The sequence below is a fragment of the Neltuma alba genome, unplaced genomic scaffold (assembly GCF_004799145.2).
Source record: "Neltuma alba isolate B1F8T4 unplaced genomic scaffold, ASM479914v2 tig00003812_pilon, whole genome shotgun sequence".
Classification (NCBI taxonomy): Eukaryota; Viridiplantae; Streptophyta; class Magnoliopsida; order Fabales; family Fabaceae; genus Neltuma; species Neltuma alba.
In genome coordinates, this window is record NW_021633435.1 from 1 (window position 1) to 19,063 (window position 19,063).

The following is a 19,063-nucleotide window of genomic DNA, read 5'->3' on the forward strand; positions in this document are numbered from 1 at the left end:
TTACTTTCCTCATGTACGCAAGCTCTGAAAATAAATCAAAGTAGCTTTGGTCAGATATCAAAAATTACCAACAATTATGGCCACAAATGTTGGTAGATTCAAACAAAAAAAAACAATGCCTGAGAGTTAAATTTTGGGTTTTGAAAAGTTGGGTTGGTTATTAAGCAATGGGCTCTCTGATTGGCCTTTGTATTTAGAGCTGAAGCTCTCTTTTAAAGTTAAATTAAAAAATAAGGATACAATAATACCCCTTTTTTTTTTTTGCAAGAAATGAATGTTTAATAGTATCGATTTTCATATAATTTGAAAATAATTGCTAAATTATTTAATTGTTTAGTATATAATTGAATTTTTCATTACAAATTAATTAATTAACAAAGAATGACACTTTAATTTGTTTGTATTTTCAACTCGAGCCCATGCATCCATGCATGTATAGTCAATCCTTGTTCTACTCTCCCATTTTCTTTTAATATTTTCAAAATGATAACATGTCTAATCTGAATAACCAATGCATTTGGAAAAAGGACATTACCTGGAGCCAAATAACCAACGGTGCCTTGGAAAGCTGCTGACGAGGACACAGAAGCACCATCTTGCAAATGGAGACCAAGCATTCTAGCTGTCCCAAAATCACTCACATGGGCCACCCAGTCTCCATCCAAAAGAATATTGGAAGGCTTTAAATCACAATGCACAATTGGAATATCATAACCAGAGTGCAAGTAACCCAATGCATCAGCAGCAGACATGAAAACGTTGAGCCTTTCAGATAATGTCCATCTAGATCGATCCATCCCTTCTTCATGTATTATGCTATCCAAATTGCCATTCTGCATGTACTCCAAAACTAGAGCCTTTATTTTCCTACTCTCCCAAGCATAACCCACTACCTTGACCAAATTCCTATGCCTTAGTTGGCTCAAGGTGCTTATTTCTCTCTTGAAAAGTTTGTCAGATTCTGCAGAAAATAGTCCAAGTTCAGTTTTTTTATTGCCACTTTCTTGCCGTCTCCCAATTGACCCTTATAGACAGTGCTCAAATTGCTAGCTCCAATGATGTTATCTGAGCTGAAAGAACTAGTAGCATTTTCTAGCTCCTTTCTATCAAATCTTTCAGGTGTCAAAGCCGATGTGTAGTTTGGTATTCCATGATTCTCAAGCTTGTTAGAACGACGTGATCTGGCCTGTCGTATGAGAAATAGAGTCACCAATACCAAAATTAGGAGGACAGCAACCGATCCAAGTGAGGCAATAATAATTATGCTCTTCCTGGATAATGAATGAGATCTCTTAGTTGTTTCCCTGCATGGCATCAGAAATTTGGTTCCACAAAGAGCAGGGTTTCCTATCAATGCAGCTGCATCTATATGTGAGAATATTCCGTTTGATGGAACTTGACCTTCAAGTTGGTTAAAAGAAAGGTTGAGAAGCTTTAGATTGGAGAGGTTGGCAAAATTATCAGAGATAGATCCCTTCAAGTCATTATGAGAAAGATCCAAGAAACAAGATGCTGGAGCTTTGACAATGTCTCGGGGATTTCTCCATCTAATTGGTTCATTGAAAGGTTCAAGCTTTGAAGTAAGTCCATGCGATTGAAAGCCTTTTCTGGAATAGGACCTGAGATATTGTTGCCTGAAAGATCAAGATTAAATAGATTTCTGCACCCTGAAAGTGTCTTGGGAATGACACCAGATAGATTTGTTGTTTGAAAAATCAATGGCTTGTACCATTTCCATCATACCAAGCTCTTCCGGTATACTTCCAATAAAGTGGTTATGAGACAAATTGAGATATAGCTGCATGCCTCTAAAATATACGATGACATCCCCAGGAATTGACCCAGTCAGGTGGTTCTGTGACAAATCCAGCATCAAGAGCTGGCTGAGCTGTCTCAACTCTCTTGGAATTGATCCATTGAACATGTTCCCATGGAGGTCTAAGTAAGAAAGCATCTTAAGCTTGGAGAAAGCCTTTGGGATTTGACCAACCAGCTTGTTCTCATGTAGCTCAAGCTCTGTTAGCTGATTTAGTTCAAAGAACTGATTTGGTATTGTTCCTTCCAATGCATTCCCATGCAAGTATAGACCCTGAAGAAGACTGAGGTTGGATAGCTCTAAAGGAATGTGACCAGAAAATCTATTATCAGAAAGTGATAATGTCACAGTTGATTTAAATTCCCTATTTCAAGTGGAATAGGCCCTGTGAAAGAATTTAAATTCAGCTGAAGCATCCTGAGATTGAACAGGTTTTGGATAATAGGTTTTAGCATCCCACTAAAGTAGTTCTCAGCCAAACTTAGAGTTCGAAGATTTGAGCAGTTGAAGAGATCATCTGGGATTTCACCGGACATTTTGTTTGATGCAAAAGACAAGAAAGTAAGATTAGGCATCCTTGAAAAGCCTTCAGGAATGTTCCCATTTAGTGAATTAAAGGCTAAACTTACATTCACCATACTAGTACAATTGGTAATACTAGGGGGGATATGACCATGAAAACGGTTGGCGTGCAAGACTAGAAACTTCAAATTATGAAGCACTCCTATGTTGGAAGGAAGTCTACCTGAAAGGAGATTCTGGCTCATTGAGAGATATGTTAAGTTTGTCAAGTTTGTGATTGATGGAGGAATTTGTCCAGTAAACTTATTTGAATGCAGGGTTAGAACTTTAAGTGATTTCAAAGATCCAATTTCAGGAGATATTATTCCCTCTAACCGATTCTGTGACAGACCCAAGTTGGTTAATAATTTCAGCTGGAAAATGGAAGAAGGAATTGTGGAGGTGAAGTTATTGCCATATATCCTTAATGTCTCCAAATGAACTAAGTTTCCGAGCTCGAAAGGAATGCTTCCAGACAACTGATTTGTGTATAGTTCAAGGTTCACTAGCTTCATGCACTGACCAAGTTCAGAAGGGATTTTTCAACCAAGGAATTCTCAAATAGAACAAGATATTCTAAATTTCCGAGGTTCCCAATCTCTCTAGGTATGCCTCCTGACAACTGGTTTTGACTAAAATCTAGAGATTGCAAAGCCCTTAACTTACCTATTGAAGGAGGAATAGATCCAACAAACTTATTAGTAAATCCTGCGACTAGCGTAACGTTAACCAAGTTGCCAATATTTGAAGGAATTTTACCATCCAGATTGTTAGAATTAAAAGCAATACCTAGCAAAGAGGTGCAGTTAAATAAGCTTTCTGGGAGGCTTCCATTCAGATTGTTATTACCCAAATCCAAATACTGCAGGCCTTTCAAGTTTCCTAGCTCAGATGGGATTGGACCCCAGAGAGAGTTGTTAAAAAGAACCAATTGAGAAAGCTGGGAGCAAAAGCTGAGCTGAGGAGGAATGAGCCCAGAAAATGAATTTGAGGTTAAGTCAAGAATCTGGAGGCCAGAAAGATTGCCCAGGAATGGTGAAATCTTACCTTGGAGCTTTTGGCCAACCTGACTGAGTGAGGTAACATGTTGTAGACGGGTCACAAGCAATGCCAGACCAGTTGCAATGATGGGTTGTGTCAACCCAATCTGCCAATGCTCCATTTGGGTCGTGAGTGATAGAGCTTTTGAAAGCTTTCAAAGCTTCAATTTCAACTTCCAGGGAGCTTGATTCAGCATTTGAAAGTATATTTGAAATGGAAATGAACAAGACTATGAGTATAGTCAAACTGATCTTTGGAGGCATCGGAATTGAAGGAAGGATAGAAGATGGGTAGACTCAGCTGCAGTTTGCAGATATGGTGAAAGCTGAACTAGAAAATGCCTTTATATAGACGAAGTTTTGACTTCCAGAAGAGCAATGAACCCATTTGTGACAGTTTTCACACATCACATGCTGGTGGGTCAAATGATTAGCAGAGATTAAGGACGAAGTTCTTTATTGTTTGGACAAAGACTTGACCATGTTGAAGCTGACTTCTTGAGTTCATGTCGGTATCGCCAAACGAGCTGCCTCCTATAAATCATAACGCAGATTGAGACCTTAGATAATGATGACGGTGTAATAGCAGGAAAGAGAGAGAAGTTGCAGGCATGTTATCCATATTCAGAGCCCAATATCAACAAATGCAGCAATTATAGTGTCTTAGACGGTTGGTGCAATGAACTTTCAACTTAAGGGTTTCAAGTTTGGTCTACATTTTTCTCCAACCCATGGGCGTAATTAATCAACAAGTATGACCATAGATTTTCGCAAAAGCTCCAGTTTTGAGTAGAATATTAGTTAACACACGTGGAAGTGATGACCCAGAAAAACAGGGAAGCAAGTGGACTAATATATGATAATATGAGTATAGAGAAATAGGAGCATTAGATATGAGAAATAGTAGTATAATAATAGAGAGGAAGCAAAGCTGCAACTGCAAGTGGTGTATGAAACGCGGTATGGAGGGGTAGAGTGGGGTCCTCATATGATATGCATCATTAAACAAGTTGGCAACAAGGTTGGTGACATACTTTGACCAAGAGAAACTAGTGGTGGAGCGATAGGTCGTTGTATTGTAGTGAATTCCATTCATTCATACTTCATTTGTCAGAGAAGGAGACATTGTTTTTAGTGGAATCTTGCATATATCTGAGTCGGCAGTACAGATAGAAGCTTTAACAACTCTGTAGTGTTAAGACATTGTTTTTACTGGCATCTCGCATCACTCAGCAGCAGATAAAAACATTATTAAGGAAAGGAAAAATTGATAATAATATCGATGACAGCTGTGGGATTTGAACCCACGCCCTTTCGGACCAGAGCCTAAATCTGGCGCCTTAGACCACTCGGCCAAACTGTCAGGTGACGATGCCCTTCATATGATTAATAATATATGCAGCAATTTAACCAACTGTTTCGCTCTCCCTTCTCCAATGTAGGGCAGGGGATGTCTTCCCACTTTGGATTCATAAAATTTTTTAATGATTTTTTTTCCCCATAGTTTTATAGCAAAAATGTTATTTTATTTATGGAATTATTGAATTATAATTTTCCTTTTTGTATTGATGTTTTATGTGAAATTTCCTATTAAAAGACAGAATATGTGTTGCCATTCTTAGATTATATTATGCATCAGATAGTCAAAATTAGAATTTTGATGAGTCGGGATAAGTAAAAATTACATGACACAGGAGATTATACCAGTTATAAATATCTTGTAAATTATAGTAGTTTATAAAATAACTCATTTTCAGATATCAAGAAATAGCCATTTTGAGATATACAATAGCCTGTGGTTTGGTCAAATTTTCAAAACTCATTTTAGTTGATTAAGTTATTTGCTTTGCTAAATTAACAAAACAAGACATTTTTATATATTCCTTAAGGTTTTTTTTTAATGAAAATATATCTTCAATTAATGAGATCCATATCATTTCTCATGCAGATCAAATCAATATGTTACATGTAAGGCTTGTAACCAAAAAAAAAAAAAAAGGTCATCGAATCTGTACCTTTGCTTCAAGAGAACATGCAAATTTTCCAAACATAATTGAGAATATTCTAATTTTATATAGGTTCCTTTAAGCTACTAACTAAAAACAATAATCCAGTAGGTGGCAAGGGAATTAGCATTTCTAATGCAAAATTAAACTAGAGTAATCCTCATTGTGTACGCATATTATACATGATATAATATAGCTGACAAATTTGACTTGGTCAATAATATAATCGGATGCAGAATAGATTACTAATACTAGCTCCTTGTAAACATCGGACTAAAACCACATTGAGTGTAACCCTTTTACTTCAAAAGCTTGCAAAAAGATAAAAATAATAATAATACTGATAACATAATCTATTGACCCAAAAAAGATAATTTAAGTCAAATAAATTAATACTTGTAGTGAACATTAATTATAGGTTAGACATACAATAAATGACAACTAAGCCAATGAAACAATCATGTGCATGATTTCATCAGTGGGATTAATCAATAGCCAATAATAAGTTGCAATATTATGCATACCTTCTAGAAGTAGTCTTCCATTGGCTCATGTATAAGTCGCATGCAGAATTATTAATCACTATTTTTCAATTTTATTCTTATTTATGAGGAGTACGCATTGGATAGAGAAAGAGGAGACATGCTAAACAGATTTTAATAAGGGCAAATTTTTTTTTTAATTTAAGATAAATTTTATAAATTAATTGATCTTCCTCAATTCGAGTGAGATATATTTTTTGATGAAAAGAAGGAGTGTTATACTCTTTAATGTGTTGTTAGAGTGATTTATAGTTTTTTTTTTTAAAACAATACATGATTCGGTATGTGTGGAATGTAAATATAAAAAGGAAAAATTCCAAAAAAAAACTTCTAAAATTTTAAAATCTTAAATCGGGAATGACTACAAAAATGTGCTGTTATTTGCTTTTCAAATATTGTTGATTATTATTAAAGTGTAATGAATAAGTTTGATTTGAAATTTTAAAATTCAAAAATATTTTTTTTGAGATTCTCTCTTATAAAACAAGATTCCTAATATGTACTTCTATGCTCCTTAAAATAAACTCTAATTAATTAATTTAAATAAATTAAAGATGTTAGTTATGTGATATGCTATTTCTAAAACACCGCATCTTTCTTGATTCTCCTCCTTCCTCTTCTATTTAACTGTTGTTGGAAGAATATCAATAAAATTAATTTGAAAAAAAAATTGAGAAAAGTTGATAAATATATGAAATAAATTTTATATATAAAACAAATTAACATTAACTTCTTAATTAGATTTTACATTAAGGATTAAAGATCGGAGGAGTATGAAACTTCCTATGAATAAGAATATTTTCTTATTCAAGAAGAAAGCATAAACAGAGAATTAAAGAAATAAAAGAAAGAAAGAGAAGAAACAAAACAGGCGTAAGCTAAAGAATCAACACAAACAACAGATAAGAAAAGAACCATATTGTTAACAGGCGCAAGACACATCAATGGCAATAAATTCCAAAAATATCATCATTCTAAACCCAAAAAAAAAAAATTATGTTAATTTGTCATGCATAGCTGCAGTTTCTGAAGGACAGAAATGTGAAACAAACCCGATGTGTGATTTTGGGTCTTGAGAATTAAAAATGGCATGTTCTTCCCCAGGAAGCTTCCGTTTTTCCAATCTCAATCTGGGGCTCACTTCTCTGCAACTTCGAGCATGTAAATAATTAATTAAAACTGATTACTCACAACCACATTAGGTTGTTTGCTTGCGACTTGAGAGGCATAGTTTGTTAGTCCGCAGAAATTTGATTTTATTTTAGTTTTAGACATGATGATTAGTTCAATTATAAAGTTGTTTTATTTGGTATATTCTCATTTAAAATATTTAATGGCATTTTTAATCTATAACGTAAGTGATTTTGGAAAAACATAAGCACATCTTATAGGAGTTAATACATAATTTTTGTAATTAATACTTCTTCTTTTTTTTGGCGAATTGATTAATACTTCTTTTTATTCATTATATATATAAAAACTTATATGCTGCTCAAACTAGATTTTACAAAAATTCAAAGTGGATTTTATAAAAACTAGATTTTATTCATTAAGCAATACCATTGAATAATTCGAAGTGGAAGATTTTACAGGAAGCAAAACCTTCTCCATTTATTTATTTATTTATTTATTTGCGTGGGCGTGTATTGAATTAATTCATTTTTATATTTATAAATTCAACAATTATATATAGAACATGAATGTGATAGATAACAGAGGAATACTATTAATAGGCCTGACCCGACTCTCTTGCCAATTAAGATCAACCTCTGTATGAACCCTAATTAAACCTTTCCTTTTCATATATGTTCCATTTAATTTGTTATCTGCACTGTCTCAACTCAAGAATACCAAGCAGGGATATGCAGTATTCCTTGGAGACAATCCAGCTTGTTGCACAGCAACATATGCAAAAACCTCTATATATACCTTGCCCCAAGACTCTCAGTATCACATCACACTCCACAGCAATTGGTTAATCATATAGCGAGCTTCTTTTCACTCCTCAGAGAGTTGCTGTTCAACATGGCTGTATCTGCTGGGTCTCTTCCAGTTCCACTTTCACCTCTCTTCATTTTCCTTCTCCTGCTCACTCTCAACTCAGGTCATATTATACATTACTAGCAGCGTCTCGCCCATATATATTATATATGATTGGCCTGTTGTACGTGTGTGTGTGTGTATGACTGTATATCTAGCTAAGTGATTTTAAATTTGGTTGGTGCTGCAGGTGGGAATGTGAAGATGGGCAACGGACAGGTGAAAGTAAAACACAAGACTCTTCTGTTTCCGGGAATATTTGTTTAGTGATGATATATGATGGGTTGTATATATGGAAGCAGGAAAACGAGAGGAAGTGGTGTGTGGCGAGGCCTTCAGCAAGTGAAGCGGAGCTGGAAGCAGATATTACGTATGCATGCAGTCACGTGAGGGATTCGTGCAGGCTGATTCAGGAAGGCGGAGCCTGCTTCTTCCCTAACACACTCATCAACCATGCCTCCGTTGTTATGAATCAGTACTATGCTGACATGGGAAGGAACTCTTGGAACTGTGACTTCTCTGCCTCTGCTCTTCTTGTTCTCTCTAACCCAAGTACGTACACTACCTGCCCTTCTTTCTTTTTAAATCTATACACTGGCCCAGCTTGGTCTTGTGATTGCTTGGATTCTGAGCTCAACCAGTTGATTCTCTTGCAGGTTATGGTGGTTGCTCTTATGCCTAGTGGAACTAATAAATGACTCGTGGCGATAAAGATCTGGGTTTTGATATAGCTAGTACTAAAGTATGTTTAAAGTTGGATACAGGCATCAGTATGTGTAATCTAATGAATTTACAGTAATAAAGTTGACATCTTCGTGAAAATCCCGGATGTTCAAAAAAGGGCGAAACAACAAAAGGACAAACATAGTGGAGGGGCATTCCGAGAATTGAACTCGGGACCTCTCGCACCCTAAGCGAGAATCATACCACTAGACCAAATGCCCATCGGCGCGGCGTTTAATCCTTTTATTGGTTTCACTTTATGCATCTAATGTCGTCCGCGGAACCATAAGGGCCCTAATATTTGAGCATCTTGAACGCTAAAAATATGAGAATGTTATGCAGGAAAAAATTCTATATATCATAAACTGCTTCTTTGGGCCATCTATTAATTATTAAAGATGGTGTGAAAATTAATTTTAAAAAAAAAAAGGCAAAGCTAAAACCTTGAGAAATATTATAAACGCAATGGTTCATTTTTTTGGTTAAAAACCAATTTGTTACAACATGCTTTTGAAATATCCCTCGTGGCGCATTACAAATTGAAACTAACAATCAATATATAAATTAATAATTAATAAAAAAAATTTAATTTTTTTGGTAGTAATTTTAATTTCTAAACTAACGCAGCCCATCAAAAATTATGATAGAATTATCATTTTCTATTTTGTAATTTATGATTATAAGCTGCTCAATTATTCTCCCTTAACACCTTACTGCAATTCTCCTTTGAAGAGGAAAACGCGAACCGCACGTGATTGCGATCTTCAAACGCTCGTTTGCGGGAAGCGGAAACGAGCTGCTTCTGCATTGGGAAAAGCAAGTGGAATAATAATAACGGGCGGTTGAAAGGCATTAACAAATCCCTCGAACCTCGCCCGCTGAGCAGAACGGATCCTCTTGCCGCAGTCCCTGTGCTTCCGACTCCGGTGCCGGCGCCCTCAAGTGTGCGTGTTCTGTTGTTGACGGTGAACAAGCAAAGCTTTGACATTCTGCGCGAATAGAAGTTTCTCGGCCTTTCACTCAGAGCGAGAAGTCAGGCAGCGATGGTTTGGAGAAATCTGGAGCAAATTAGACTCACGGCCAAAGAATTAGGGAATTTGGCATTCTCGCTTGTGAAAATCCCCTTTTCTCTTCATGTCACTGTTGTAAACTCTCTCTCTCCCTCTCTCTACTCTCTTGTTTAGATTGTATTTCATGATAAAGAGCATCAAAAGGATGGTTCGAATGTGCAGGCCTATGGCCCGAGCATGCTTCCGACAATAGGTCCGATGGCTACCTTTTTATTGGCCGAAAGGAACTCCCCACGTTTTGGTAAAGTTGAGCGCGGGGATATTGTCGTTGTGCAGTCACCTGAAAACCCTCAAAAGTTCATAGTCAAGCGCTTGCTTGGATTGCAGGGTGATAGTGTCACATTCCTTGTGGATCCTAAGAACAGTAATAAACGCAAGACTGTAGTGGTACCATTAATTTCTCATACACATTCTTCAATGTTGGTTGATTCAGAAGGATTTTTTTAAGTGATTTTGATATTTCGATGATTTTGAACTTTTCGAATTTGTTAATCTGTATCTTCCTGGATGGTTATGATGATTGTTTCTGTTGTGTGCTTGCCTCTCTTGCTTAGGTCCCCAAGGGACACGTTTGGCTAGGGGGAGATAACATATATAATTCCAGGGATTCAAGATATTTTGGTCCTGTTCCTTGTGATCTTCTTCATGCCAGGGTCTTCTGGAGGGTAAGTTCTATTCTTCCATCATTTTTCTGTGTTCCCTCACTTTTTCTCTACTGTTTTTCGCCACTAAACTTCTATTTATTTTGCCCCCAGGTATGGCCACTTGGGGATTTTGGACCCATGGGTAAAAACTGATCGAAGATTTCAGCTTTGTGAAGCACAGTTCCTTAGCAATGTTACCACTCTTTTTTGTTCAATTCCTAAAGGTTTATACTCGCCTGAGTTTCATTTTAACTCACGAAGTGCCATTTCACCTATTTGGAGCTGTAAAACTCGTTGTTCCTATAAGATGAAAGATGAAAGGCAGTGACGTGTGACATGGTTCAGGAATTGTGCATCAGAATAAACACGGAAATACCTGCAGCGAATTATTTTCAGTAGTATAGCACATTCTTTTATATGTATGTGGTAGGATTAGCCTATAAAGTTTGGTGGAAGAGCATTTTATGTCCTACCCATTGAAGAAGCTGGTTGTTAAAAATGAGGAGGTCCACGCATAGCTAGCATTTTATCAATCTCAGTATGAAGCGTTTTTATGCACCACTTTTAGTTTTCTGTTTATCTCATGAGGGAGAGTTTTGTAAATCTCAAAAGAGTATTTAAAAAAGATGTTTTTACACAAATCTAAGCAAAACTCCTCTCAAGATAAAATCATTTCCAATTTAATAACTCTGACATGCCCTGAGGCTTTGATGACTGAAGACCATGACAAAAACTGATGCTGGGGAATCTCCAACTTGAGATTTTAGGTATTTTTTTCACGGGAAGACGTTCAAGGCTTGAACCACAAGATTTTGAAATTGTGATTCCATTTACTCTGAATTTTTGGCTGTGGTTCTAGTAATGTTTCAATTGGTTACTACTTCTCGTTCTATTTATAAAATCTCATTTGTACTTTATAAATAAAATTTTATAATTAGGAGTGGAGGTAGTATTAGTTAATATAAATTTTTCAGGATGGAAAACTACATTCTATAGGTGGAAACAACATGCATTTTGGCCCAAAAAAGAGAAAAGGAAGCTACGTATATTTGTTTAAGGGCTTGCTCGTGATGCATCATCAACAGAAACAAACAATAGATTATTATTTTGTTGTTAATTAACGCTTATCACCTTGAATATCGCCTGGTAAAAATTTTAGGGCTCCTAATTTTTAAATGTACCATTAAATAGAAATATATCTTTCCTTTCGTCTAAAAATAAAGAAATAGTTAATTTTATCAAATCATTAACTATAGAATTTTTTTCAGGCTAAAATACATAAAATTCTTCTAATTTTGAATCAGTTGCGCATTTCCTCTTTAATCTTTAAAAATTTAAATTAAGGATCCAGATATTTCATTACCATAAAATTATTATTAAAATTAATTAGTTTTAACGTGTCATAATTTTTATATTTTTATTATATACCATTTTATTTAAAAAATAATATTTGGCGTTGACATGTAAATTTGAATATTTTCTACTTTTTTATTTAAAAAAGTAAATTGTAAAATAAATATTTTAAATATTTTTTGAGTATTTTGTATTTTTTACCATTTTATTTTAAGTATAAATATATATAATTACTTGCCAATTGCTAAATATTATCTTTTAAAAAAATTGAAATAATATATAATAAAAATAAAAATTTATATTACATCATCAAAACATTAATATGCTTACAGCAGGAGAGTTGATAGTCAAAATATAAAACATTAGAATCATTAATTTAAATGTTGGGAATAATATTGGAGATACCTATATTTTCTTTTAATTTTTAATTTGATACTTATGTGTTTTTTTTTCCTCTTAAGTAAATCATTATGTGTTTTTTTCTCTTAAGTAAATAATTTGATTTTATTTTTTTAGCAACACTAACCCTAGTAACTTTGTTCTATTAGTATTTTTAATCTGTATGTAAGGATTAACGATGTTAGTGGGGAAAAAAACTAAAGATTTAATTAAAAGAAAAAACATATAGGTATCAAATTAAAAATTAAAAAAAATACAGATACCTCTAAAATAGTTCTTTTTTTAAAAATGTTTAAAGATCAGGGACGTAACATGCAACTAATCCAAAATTTATGAGAGTTTTGTGCATATTAATTTTTTTATACTCATCAGATTCTAAATATAAAATCATTATATTAGTGCGTATAAAAATTTTATATTTGGAATTGGAGAAGTATTTTTTAAGTTCAAAAGAGCGTAAAAGTTCAGAGAAAGTAATAAAAATTACCAGCGGCCAATAAGCAAAAGTCCCGAAGCATTAAAAAGTAATAACAATAAAGTTCAGCTGAAAAAGAAAGGAATCATGGTTGTATTTCTACTTTAAAAGAAGAAAGAAAGAAAGAAAACAGATTTTTAAAAAAAAAAAAAAAACAGAAGATGGAAGGATCAATAAGCCGGGTTGACCGCCACGAAAAGGTTAGTTACGGTTACCATTTTCACAGCCTAACAGCTCGTTATTTTTTTTTTCATTTTACCTTTTAAGCCCCCCGCCCCACGAAGGCTTGAACGAAGTTTCCTCTCCCTTCCTTTCTTCCTTTATCAGTCCGCTGCTCCTCACTTTCAGTCCCTCCCTCCCTCCCTTCCTCTACCAGTCTGCCCTCTGCCGCCCCTCACTCTCAGTCTCTCACAGGCTCTCACCCTCGTCTCTCATTCACCTTCACAATCGCGACTCGTCGCTGCCACCCTGCTCTCTAGCTCCCGACCTCGGCGTTAGCGGCGGCGGCGGCCTTGTGTCGTGGGTGTCGGCACTCGACGCTCTGTCTCTGCTTAAGCTTGGCGCGACGTGACTCCTCTCTTCGGCGTCCCAATCTTTCAATCTCCGTTAGCTGATGCTTCCTCGTCCTAATCCCTCTCTTCCCTTTGTTTTTGATTCATTTCCACCGTTTCGAGCTCGTGAATTAGTGGAGACCCTGTTAGTGTCCCCCAATCAAGCCGAGAGTTCGAGTGGCTTTCTTATCCTTCTTTACGCTGTATTGGATCATTTGGATTGTATTTTTATACCACGGTTCCTCCTTTATTATAAGTTTAAATAAGAAATAAATAATAAATGAGGAAAAAAAATATGTCAACAAATTTTTAAATATTTTATAAAATTATATCATAAGTTCTTGGTGTACGGTCTTCAAACGCTCGTTTAGGTGTGTTTGGTATAAGGGATTTGAGAAGGAAGGGGAGGGATTTTAATCATTTCCCCTTGTTTGGCAACACACAAATTTTAGGAGGGGAGGGAAAATTTTTTAAAATTTCCCCTCCCCTCCTCAACCTCCCCTCCAAAATTGGGAGGATTTGGAGGGAAAAGGCAATATTTTGTCATATTATGATTATTATGCCTATATTTTGTCATGTTGTAATCATTATGTCTATATTTTGTCATGTTGTGACAATTATGCCCATGCCTTAAATAAAATAAGAACAAAATTGTTCATATTAAAATATTTTTCCCTCCCCTCCCCCTCTTTTTTTATAAATCCAAACAAGATAATATTAAAATCCTTCCACTCCCCTCCCCTCCCCTTCCCTCCATTAAAATCCCTCCCCTCCCCTTCCTCTAGTTGAGCCAAACATACCCTTACGGGATGGGAAACCAGTACAGGGAGACGGGGTTGAAACTTGTAAGGCACTAAAAAATCCCTCGCCTGCTGAAGAGAAGAGAACGGATCCTCTTGCCGCAGTCCCTGGGCTTCCGACTCCGGCGGCGGCGTCCTCAAGTGTGCGTGGTCTGTTGTTGACGGTGAACAAACAAAGCTTTGATATTCTGCGTGCATAGGAGTTTCTGGGCCTTTCAGTCAGAGCGAGAAGTAGGGCAACGATGGTTTGGAGAAATCTGGAGCAAATTGGACTCACCCCCAAAGTATTAGGGCATATGGCATTCTCACTTGTCAAAATCTCCTGTTGCCTTCATGTCACTGCCACCTATCTCATAGACCCCGCTATTGTAAGCTCTCTCCCCCCGCCCCTCTTTGTTTGGATTATATTTCAGGATAAAGAGCATCAAAAGAGCTGGTTCGAATGTGCAGGTCGGTGGTCCTAGCATGCTTCCGACAATGGGTCCGATGGCTACCTTTTTATTGACCGAAAGGAACTCCCTGCGTTTTGGTAAAGTTGAGCGCGGGGATATTGTCTTGGTGCGGTCACCTGTAAACCCTCGAAATTTATTGACCAAGCGCTTGCTTGGATTGGAGGGTGATAGTGTCACATTTCTCGTCGATCCTAGGAACAGTGATAAATGCGAGACTATAGTGGTAACATTAATTTCTCATGCACATTTTTCAATTTTAGTTGATTCAGAAGGATTATTTGAAGAGTGATGTTGATATTTCGATGGTTTTGAACTTCTCGAATTTGTTGGTTTGTATCTTCGTGGTTGGTTATGGAGATTTTGTTTGTTGAGTGTTTGCCTTTCTTGCTTAGGTTCCCAAGGGGCACGTTTGGGTACAGGGGGATAACATATATAATTCCAGGGATTCAAGACAATTTGGTTCTGTTCCTTATGGTCTTCTTTATGCCAAGGTCTTTTGGAGGGTAAGTTCACTTTCTTTGTGTTCCCTCACTTTTTTCTCTACTGTTTTTCGCCACTAAACTTCTATTTATTTTGCCCCTAGTTATGGCCACTTGGAGGTTTTGGACCCCTGGGCAAAAACTGACCGAAGAATTCAGCTATGAGAAGCACAATTCCTTAGCAATATTACCACTCTTTTTTGTTCAACTCCTAAAGGTTTATACTGGCCTGAGCTTCATTTTAACTTGCGAAGTGCCGTTTCTCGTCCTTGGAGCTGTAAAACTGGTGATTCCCATAAGATGAAAGGCTGTGACGTGGGACATGGTTCAGTAACTGTGCATCAGACTAAGAACATAAACGCCTGCAATGAGTTATTTTCAGCAAGATTGCATATTCTTTTATATGTATGCTAGGATTAGCTTATAAAGTTTGGCGGAAGAGCATTTGATGTCCTAACATTTAAATTGTTGTCCTATTGAAGAAGCTGATTATTAAAAATGAGGAGGTCCGGGCACAGCTAGCATTTTATTAATCTTAGTATGAAATGTTTTTATGTACCACTCTTACTGTTCTGTTTATTTCTCAGTCAAAAATCAGACATGCCTGGAGGCTTTGATGAATGAAAACCATGACAAGAACAGATGTCGGGGAATCTCCATTTTGAGGTTTTAGGTATTTTTTTCATGGGAAGATGTTCAAGGTATTCTGAAACTCTGGTTACCATGTATTCTGATATTTAAGGTGTAGTTTTCGTCAGTTCAGAACTAGGTATTAAGCAAAAACGTGCTAGACAACCTCTGTGTCATTAACCTTCAAAGACTGTCAAACTCCATACACACGTGAGCTCCCTTATACCACCATGATCCTGATGTCCCACAAGATGCAAATTCCAAAACGGACATTCTCCAACACAAGATCTTTTTGCTTCAGAGAGCTCCCCACAGCCTCATTGATTTCTTTGCTTCGCGAAGGTGTGGTTTCAGATTGGATTTTCTATGCCTAGTTCTGCGATATGCACCAGTTCCATCTTGAGTCAGTGCTCTTGGACCTTTTGTGTATCAAGATATTGGCTCCTGAACTAGTTGGGGGATTTGTTATTCATTGTGGTTCGAGTCTCAGTGATGAAAGGGCGAGGCTTTACTACCTGGCGCTTTTGATAATGTTTATTCCAGCAGTGGAGCAAGCTATTTGTGATTTTTTTGGGTTGAGTTGGTTTGATTTGAGTGGGTTGTGCCGCTTGTTATGCTTATTTCGACATTATCCTGTCTGGAACTAGAGCAGTTTTAAATGAAGTGACTGTTTCTGTATAATCCTATCCATGTATGAATTTAATTATTCTAATTGAAAGTTTAATTTTTTTTCCCCAAAAAATGATGGTGTATTTTAGAAAAAGTTAATTAGCTACCATATAAATGTTTGAGGCTACAATAGTACAGGGGAACAACATGCATATTGGGCCGGGAGACAGAGGGAGAGAAGGAACCTACATGTATTTTTATCAGAGCTCGCTCATGGTGTATCAGTTATCACCAACAGAGACCAACAATTTAAAATATTGTTCAGTTATTAATTAACGCTTCTAATTTTGAATGTCGCCTGATAAAAAATTCATGGCTCCCAACAATTAAATGTACCATCAAATAGAAAATATGTCCTTTATTTCATTTTAAAAATTAAAAAATAGCTAATTCTTTTTTTTTTAACCAGAAAAGGCTAATCCTATTAAATCATGAACTACAGATTTTTTTTTTATAATTTTAAAGTTCAAAAGAGCCTAAAAGTTCAGAGAAAATTAAAAAAATAAATAAATTACCAGCGGCAAACCTGGTACAACTTAAAAAAGAAAGAAAGGAAGAAAGGAAGGGTGCTTGTTTTTGTAGCCCCAAAAAAAGAGAAGAAAGAAGGAAAACAGATTTAAAAAAGAAAGGAAAGATGGAGGATCGATAATTAGTCTCTCATAATTAAAGAGCTTCAGGTTGTGATTAATTAATAAGAAAGCCAACATATCTCTTAAACCAAAATATGCATTACTCTCAATCCCCCATCTCTTTGAACTGCATTTGCACCTTTTAAAAAGGCATAACCAGATTTTCCATCCTTTTACATATTTTATATTCAGATTTTAACTTGGAAAATTTTTTTAAATATTATATGTATTTTTGCCAACGTTTTAAATATTATATCGTAAATTCTTAATGTTGCATAGTATACTATAACAAAATAATAATGAAGTTTGAAGGAGGCCGCTATACTTATAAATTATTCATAAACAAAAGTCGACTTTATTATTATTATAGATATCACATTATAGCCGAACAAGTCCTCCGACCAAAAATGAGCTCAATTAATGCCTCCGTTTCACATTCTCCAACGACCTTCCTTATTCATCACCCCTCTTCCTTCTCCAACAAGACACAGTCACAGAATAGTCAGAAGACAGACATGGAAATACCAAAATAAATTTGTTAGTTTCCATTTTTGATCTCGCCGCCATCCGAAGCACAGGCCCCATCATCATCATCATCACTTTCAGCGACATTACCGTCTTCCTTCAACTGTAACTTCTCTGCAAGTACCAGCAAAGACGACGCAGCCTCCATTTCTCTCTTCCGCAGCTTCACGTCTTCCCTGAGTTTCTCCAGCGACCGCTTGAACCCCTCCAGCTTGCTCAGATCATCAGGACCGCTCTCAGGCCCCAGCCCGTACTTGGCCATCTTCTCCTCTATCGCCTTGTCCAGCATTGCGCCTTTTTTCTTCTCTTCCTCCAGCTGCCTCGTCAGATTAATTAGCCGCTTGTTCAGTTTCTCCGCTTTTCGAGAAGCTTTCTTCGAAGAAGAGGAGGAGGAGGTCCCACCAGCCGGCCATTTCGCTTCCTCCTCGTCCTCGTCCTCCTCGTCGTGGAGGTGCCGGAGAAACCTCTGAGTCACCACGTCGACGGACGGATGGCCGAAGGAGAAAGGTTTGCCGCCTGGCGAGAACACCACAATGGCGAGTTCGGCGCCGCACAGGATTGCTAACTCGTTCGCTTTCTTGAAGAGCCCGTTCCGGCGCTTTGAGAACGTCACCAACCTCGACGCTGCGTCCTTCACCATCTCCATCTTGATTTTCCGACGACCCATTGGCTCAGTGACCACTTTCTTCTTCTTCTCTTTGACTTTGAGGATGGAGGAATGTATGGTATATATACACAAAGAAAAGACACTGAAATTAATGTTTCTAATATGAGATTATTATTACTATTTATGGCCATTTTGGCTATGATGGTATTGGTTTAATTACTTTTCCCCTACTTGCATAGGTTGAAGAATCAACACTAAGGCTCTGTTTGGGTGCTCCAAAACCATGGTTTCAGAAGCACTTTTCCGCAAAACGAGGTAACCTCCTCCACATATTTATTTCGTAATCCGTAAAAGCACTTCTGAAACCATGGTTTGGTTTTTATCCAAACACTACCTAAATATGGTTTGGCATTTTTCAATTCAGTTGTCTTGGATTTTGGAAAATAATAAAGTTGGTATGCCTTTATCGGTTTTTTTTCCTTCAACAGCTTAAAGTAAAGAACTGCAGGATTTTTATTTTTTTGGCTTTTCATTATGGTTCAGTACATACATTGCACAAATATTTAGTATTCCACTTTTGAGGTCTTTAAAAATTGGATATGTTTCTGTGCAACTCGTGTAAAGGATTCGTCTGGGCTGCCATTATTGGTCATGGAACCATGAGGACAGGGTGAAAGCATGCATGCAAAAAATTAAGGGAGTAGAGGCTGCTTTGTATAAAAACTATCTTATCACTTATTCAAAAGAGTTTGAACATTTTTATAATTAAATATAAATCATGTGACTTTCTTTCGTTGAAGCAAATAAATCCAGGGATCTTTGTGTTAGGAAAGAGGAATAAAATTAAAATGCTATCTTTCATCTTTAATATAAGAGCCAGATAACCAATTTGAGGAAATTAAAGTACTGTTTGGTATGAGGAAAATTGAGAGAAGTGAAAGGAAAGAAAAATTTTAATGAGCTTTATTTAAAAAATTTAGAGAAGTGGTGTTTTAAAACTTTAATAAAGAGAAAAAACAATATAAAAAAGTAACAAAAATTAATTAAAAGCT

General features: G+C 36.3%; 4 protein-coding genes, 1 long non-coding RNA gene and 2 other non-coding genes across 7 annotated transcripts; 3 read left to right on the top strand and 4 right to left on the bottom strand.

The window, feature by feature from the left end:
* Positions 1-7: 7 nt before the first annotated feature.
* Positions 8-3,716, bottom strand: LOC114742573 (LRR receptor-like serine/threonine-protein kinase FLS2; the record flags this gene model as incomplete). Its single annotated transcript, XM_028930797.1, is given in 8 exon segments — positions 8-24; positions 536-967; positions 970-1,506; positions 1,509-1,701; positions 1,703-2,163; positions 2,166-2,921; positions 2,924-3,467; positions 3,469-3,716. Coding segments are annotated over 8 exon segments (3,153 nt in total), but the record flags the coding sequence as incomplete, so codon positions are not given.
* A 984-nt stretch (positions 3,717-4,700) lies between these two features.
* TRNAL-UAG (transfer RNA leucine (anticodon UAG)) lies at positions 4,701-4,780 on the bottom strand. The gene has a single exon. It is a non-coding gene; the product is annotated as a tRNA-Leu (tRNA).
* A 3,517-nt stretch (positions 4,781-8,297) lies between these two features.
* LOC114742566 (agamous-like MADS-box protein AGL29) lies at positions 8,298-18,071 on the bottom strand. Its single transcript, XM_028930792.1, has 3 exons — positions 17,811-18,071; positions 17,515-17,756; positions 8,298-8,548 (listed from the first exon to the last, which is right to left on the bottom strand). Exons 1-3 carry the CDS (start codon positions 18,069-18,071, stop codon positions 8,341-8,343), a joined length of 711 nt encoding a protein of 236 aa, XP_028786625.1. The 3' UTR covers positions 8,298-8,340.
* LOC114742569 (uncharacterized) lies at positions 8,473-8,827 on the top strand. The gene is made up of 2 exons (XR_003739892.1): positions 8,473-8,557; positions 8,662-8,827. It is a non-coding gene; the product is annotated as an uncharacterized LOC114742569 (long non-coding RNA).
* On the bottom strand, positions 8,878-8,949 carry TRNAP-AGG (transfer RNA proline (anticodon AGG)). The gene has a single exon. It is a non-coding gene; the product is annotated as a tRNA-Pro (tRNA).
* On the top strand, positions 9,581-10,911 carry LOC114742567 (mitochondrial inner membrane protease subunit 1-like). The gene is made up of 4 exons (XM_028930793.1): positions 9,581-9,873; positions 9,961-10,185; positions 10,353-10,463; positions 10,554-10,911. Exons 1-4 carry the CDS (start codon positions 9,772-9,774, stop codon positions 10,593-10,595), a joined length of 480 nt encoding a protein of 159 aa, XP_028786626.1. The 5' UTR covers positions 9,581-9,771; the 3' UTR covers positions 10,596-10,911.
* On the top strand, positions 14,312-15,512 carry LOC114742568 (mitochondrial inner membrane protease subunit 1). Its single transcript, XM_028930794.1, has 4 exons — positions 14,312-14,388; positions 14,471-14,695; positions 14,865-14,975; positions 15,056-15,512. Exons 1-4 carry the CDS (start codon positions 14,317-14,319, stop codon positions 15,095-15,097), a joined length of 450 nt encoding a protein of 149 aa, XP_028786627.1. The 5' UTR covers positions 14,312-14,316; the 3' UTR covers positions 15,098-15,512.
* Positions 18,072-19,063: the final 992 nt, after the last annotated feature.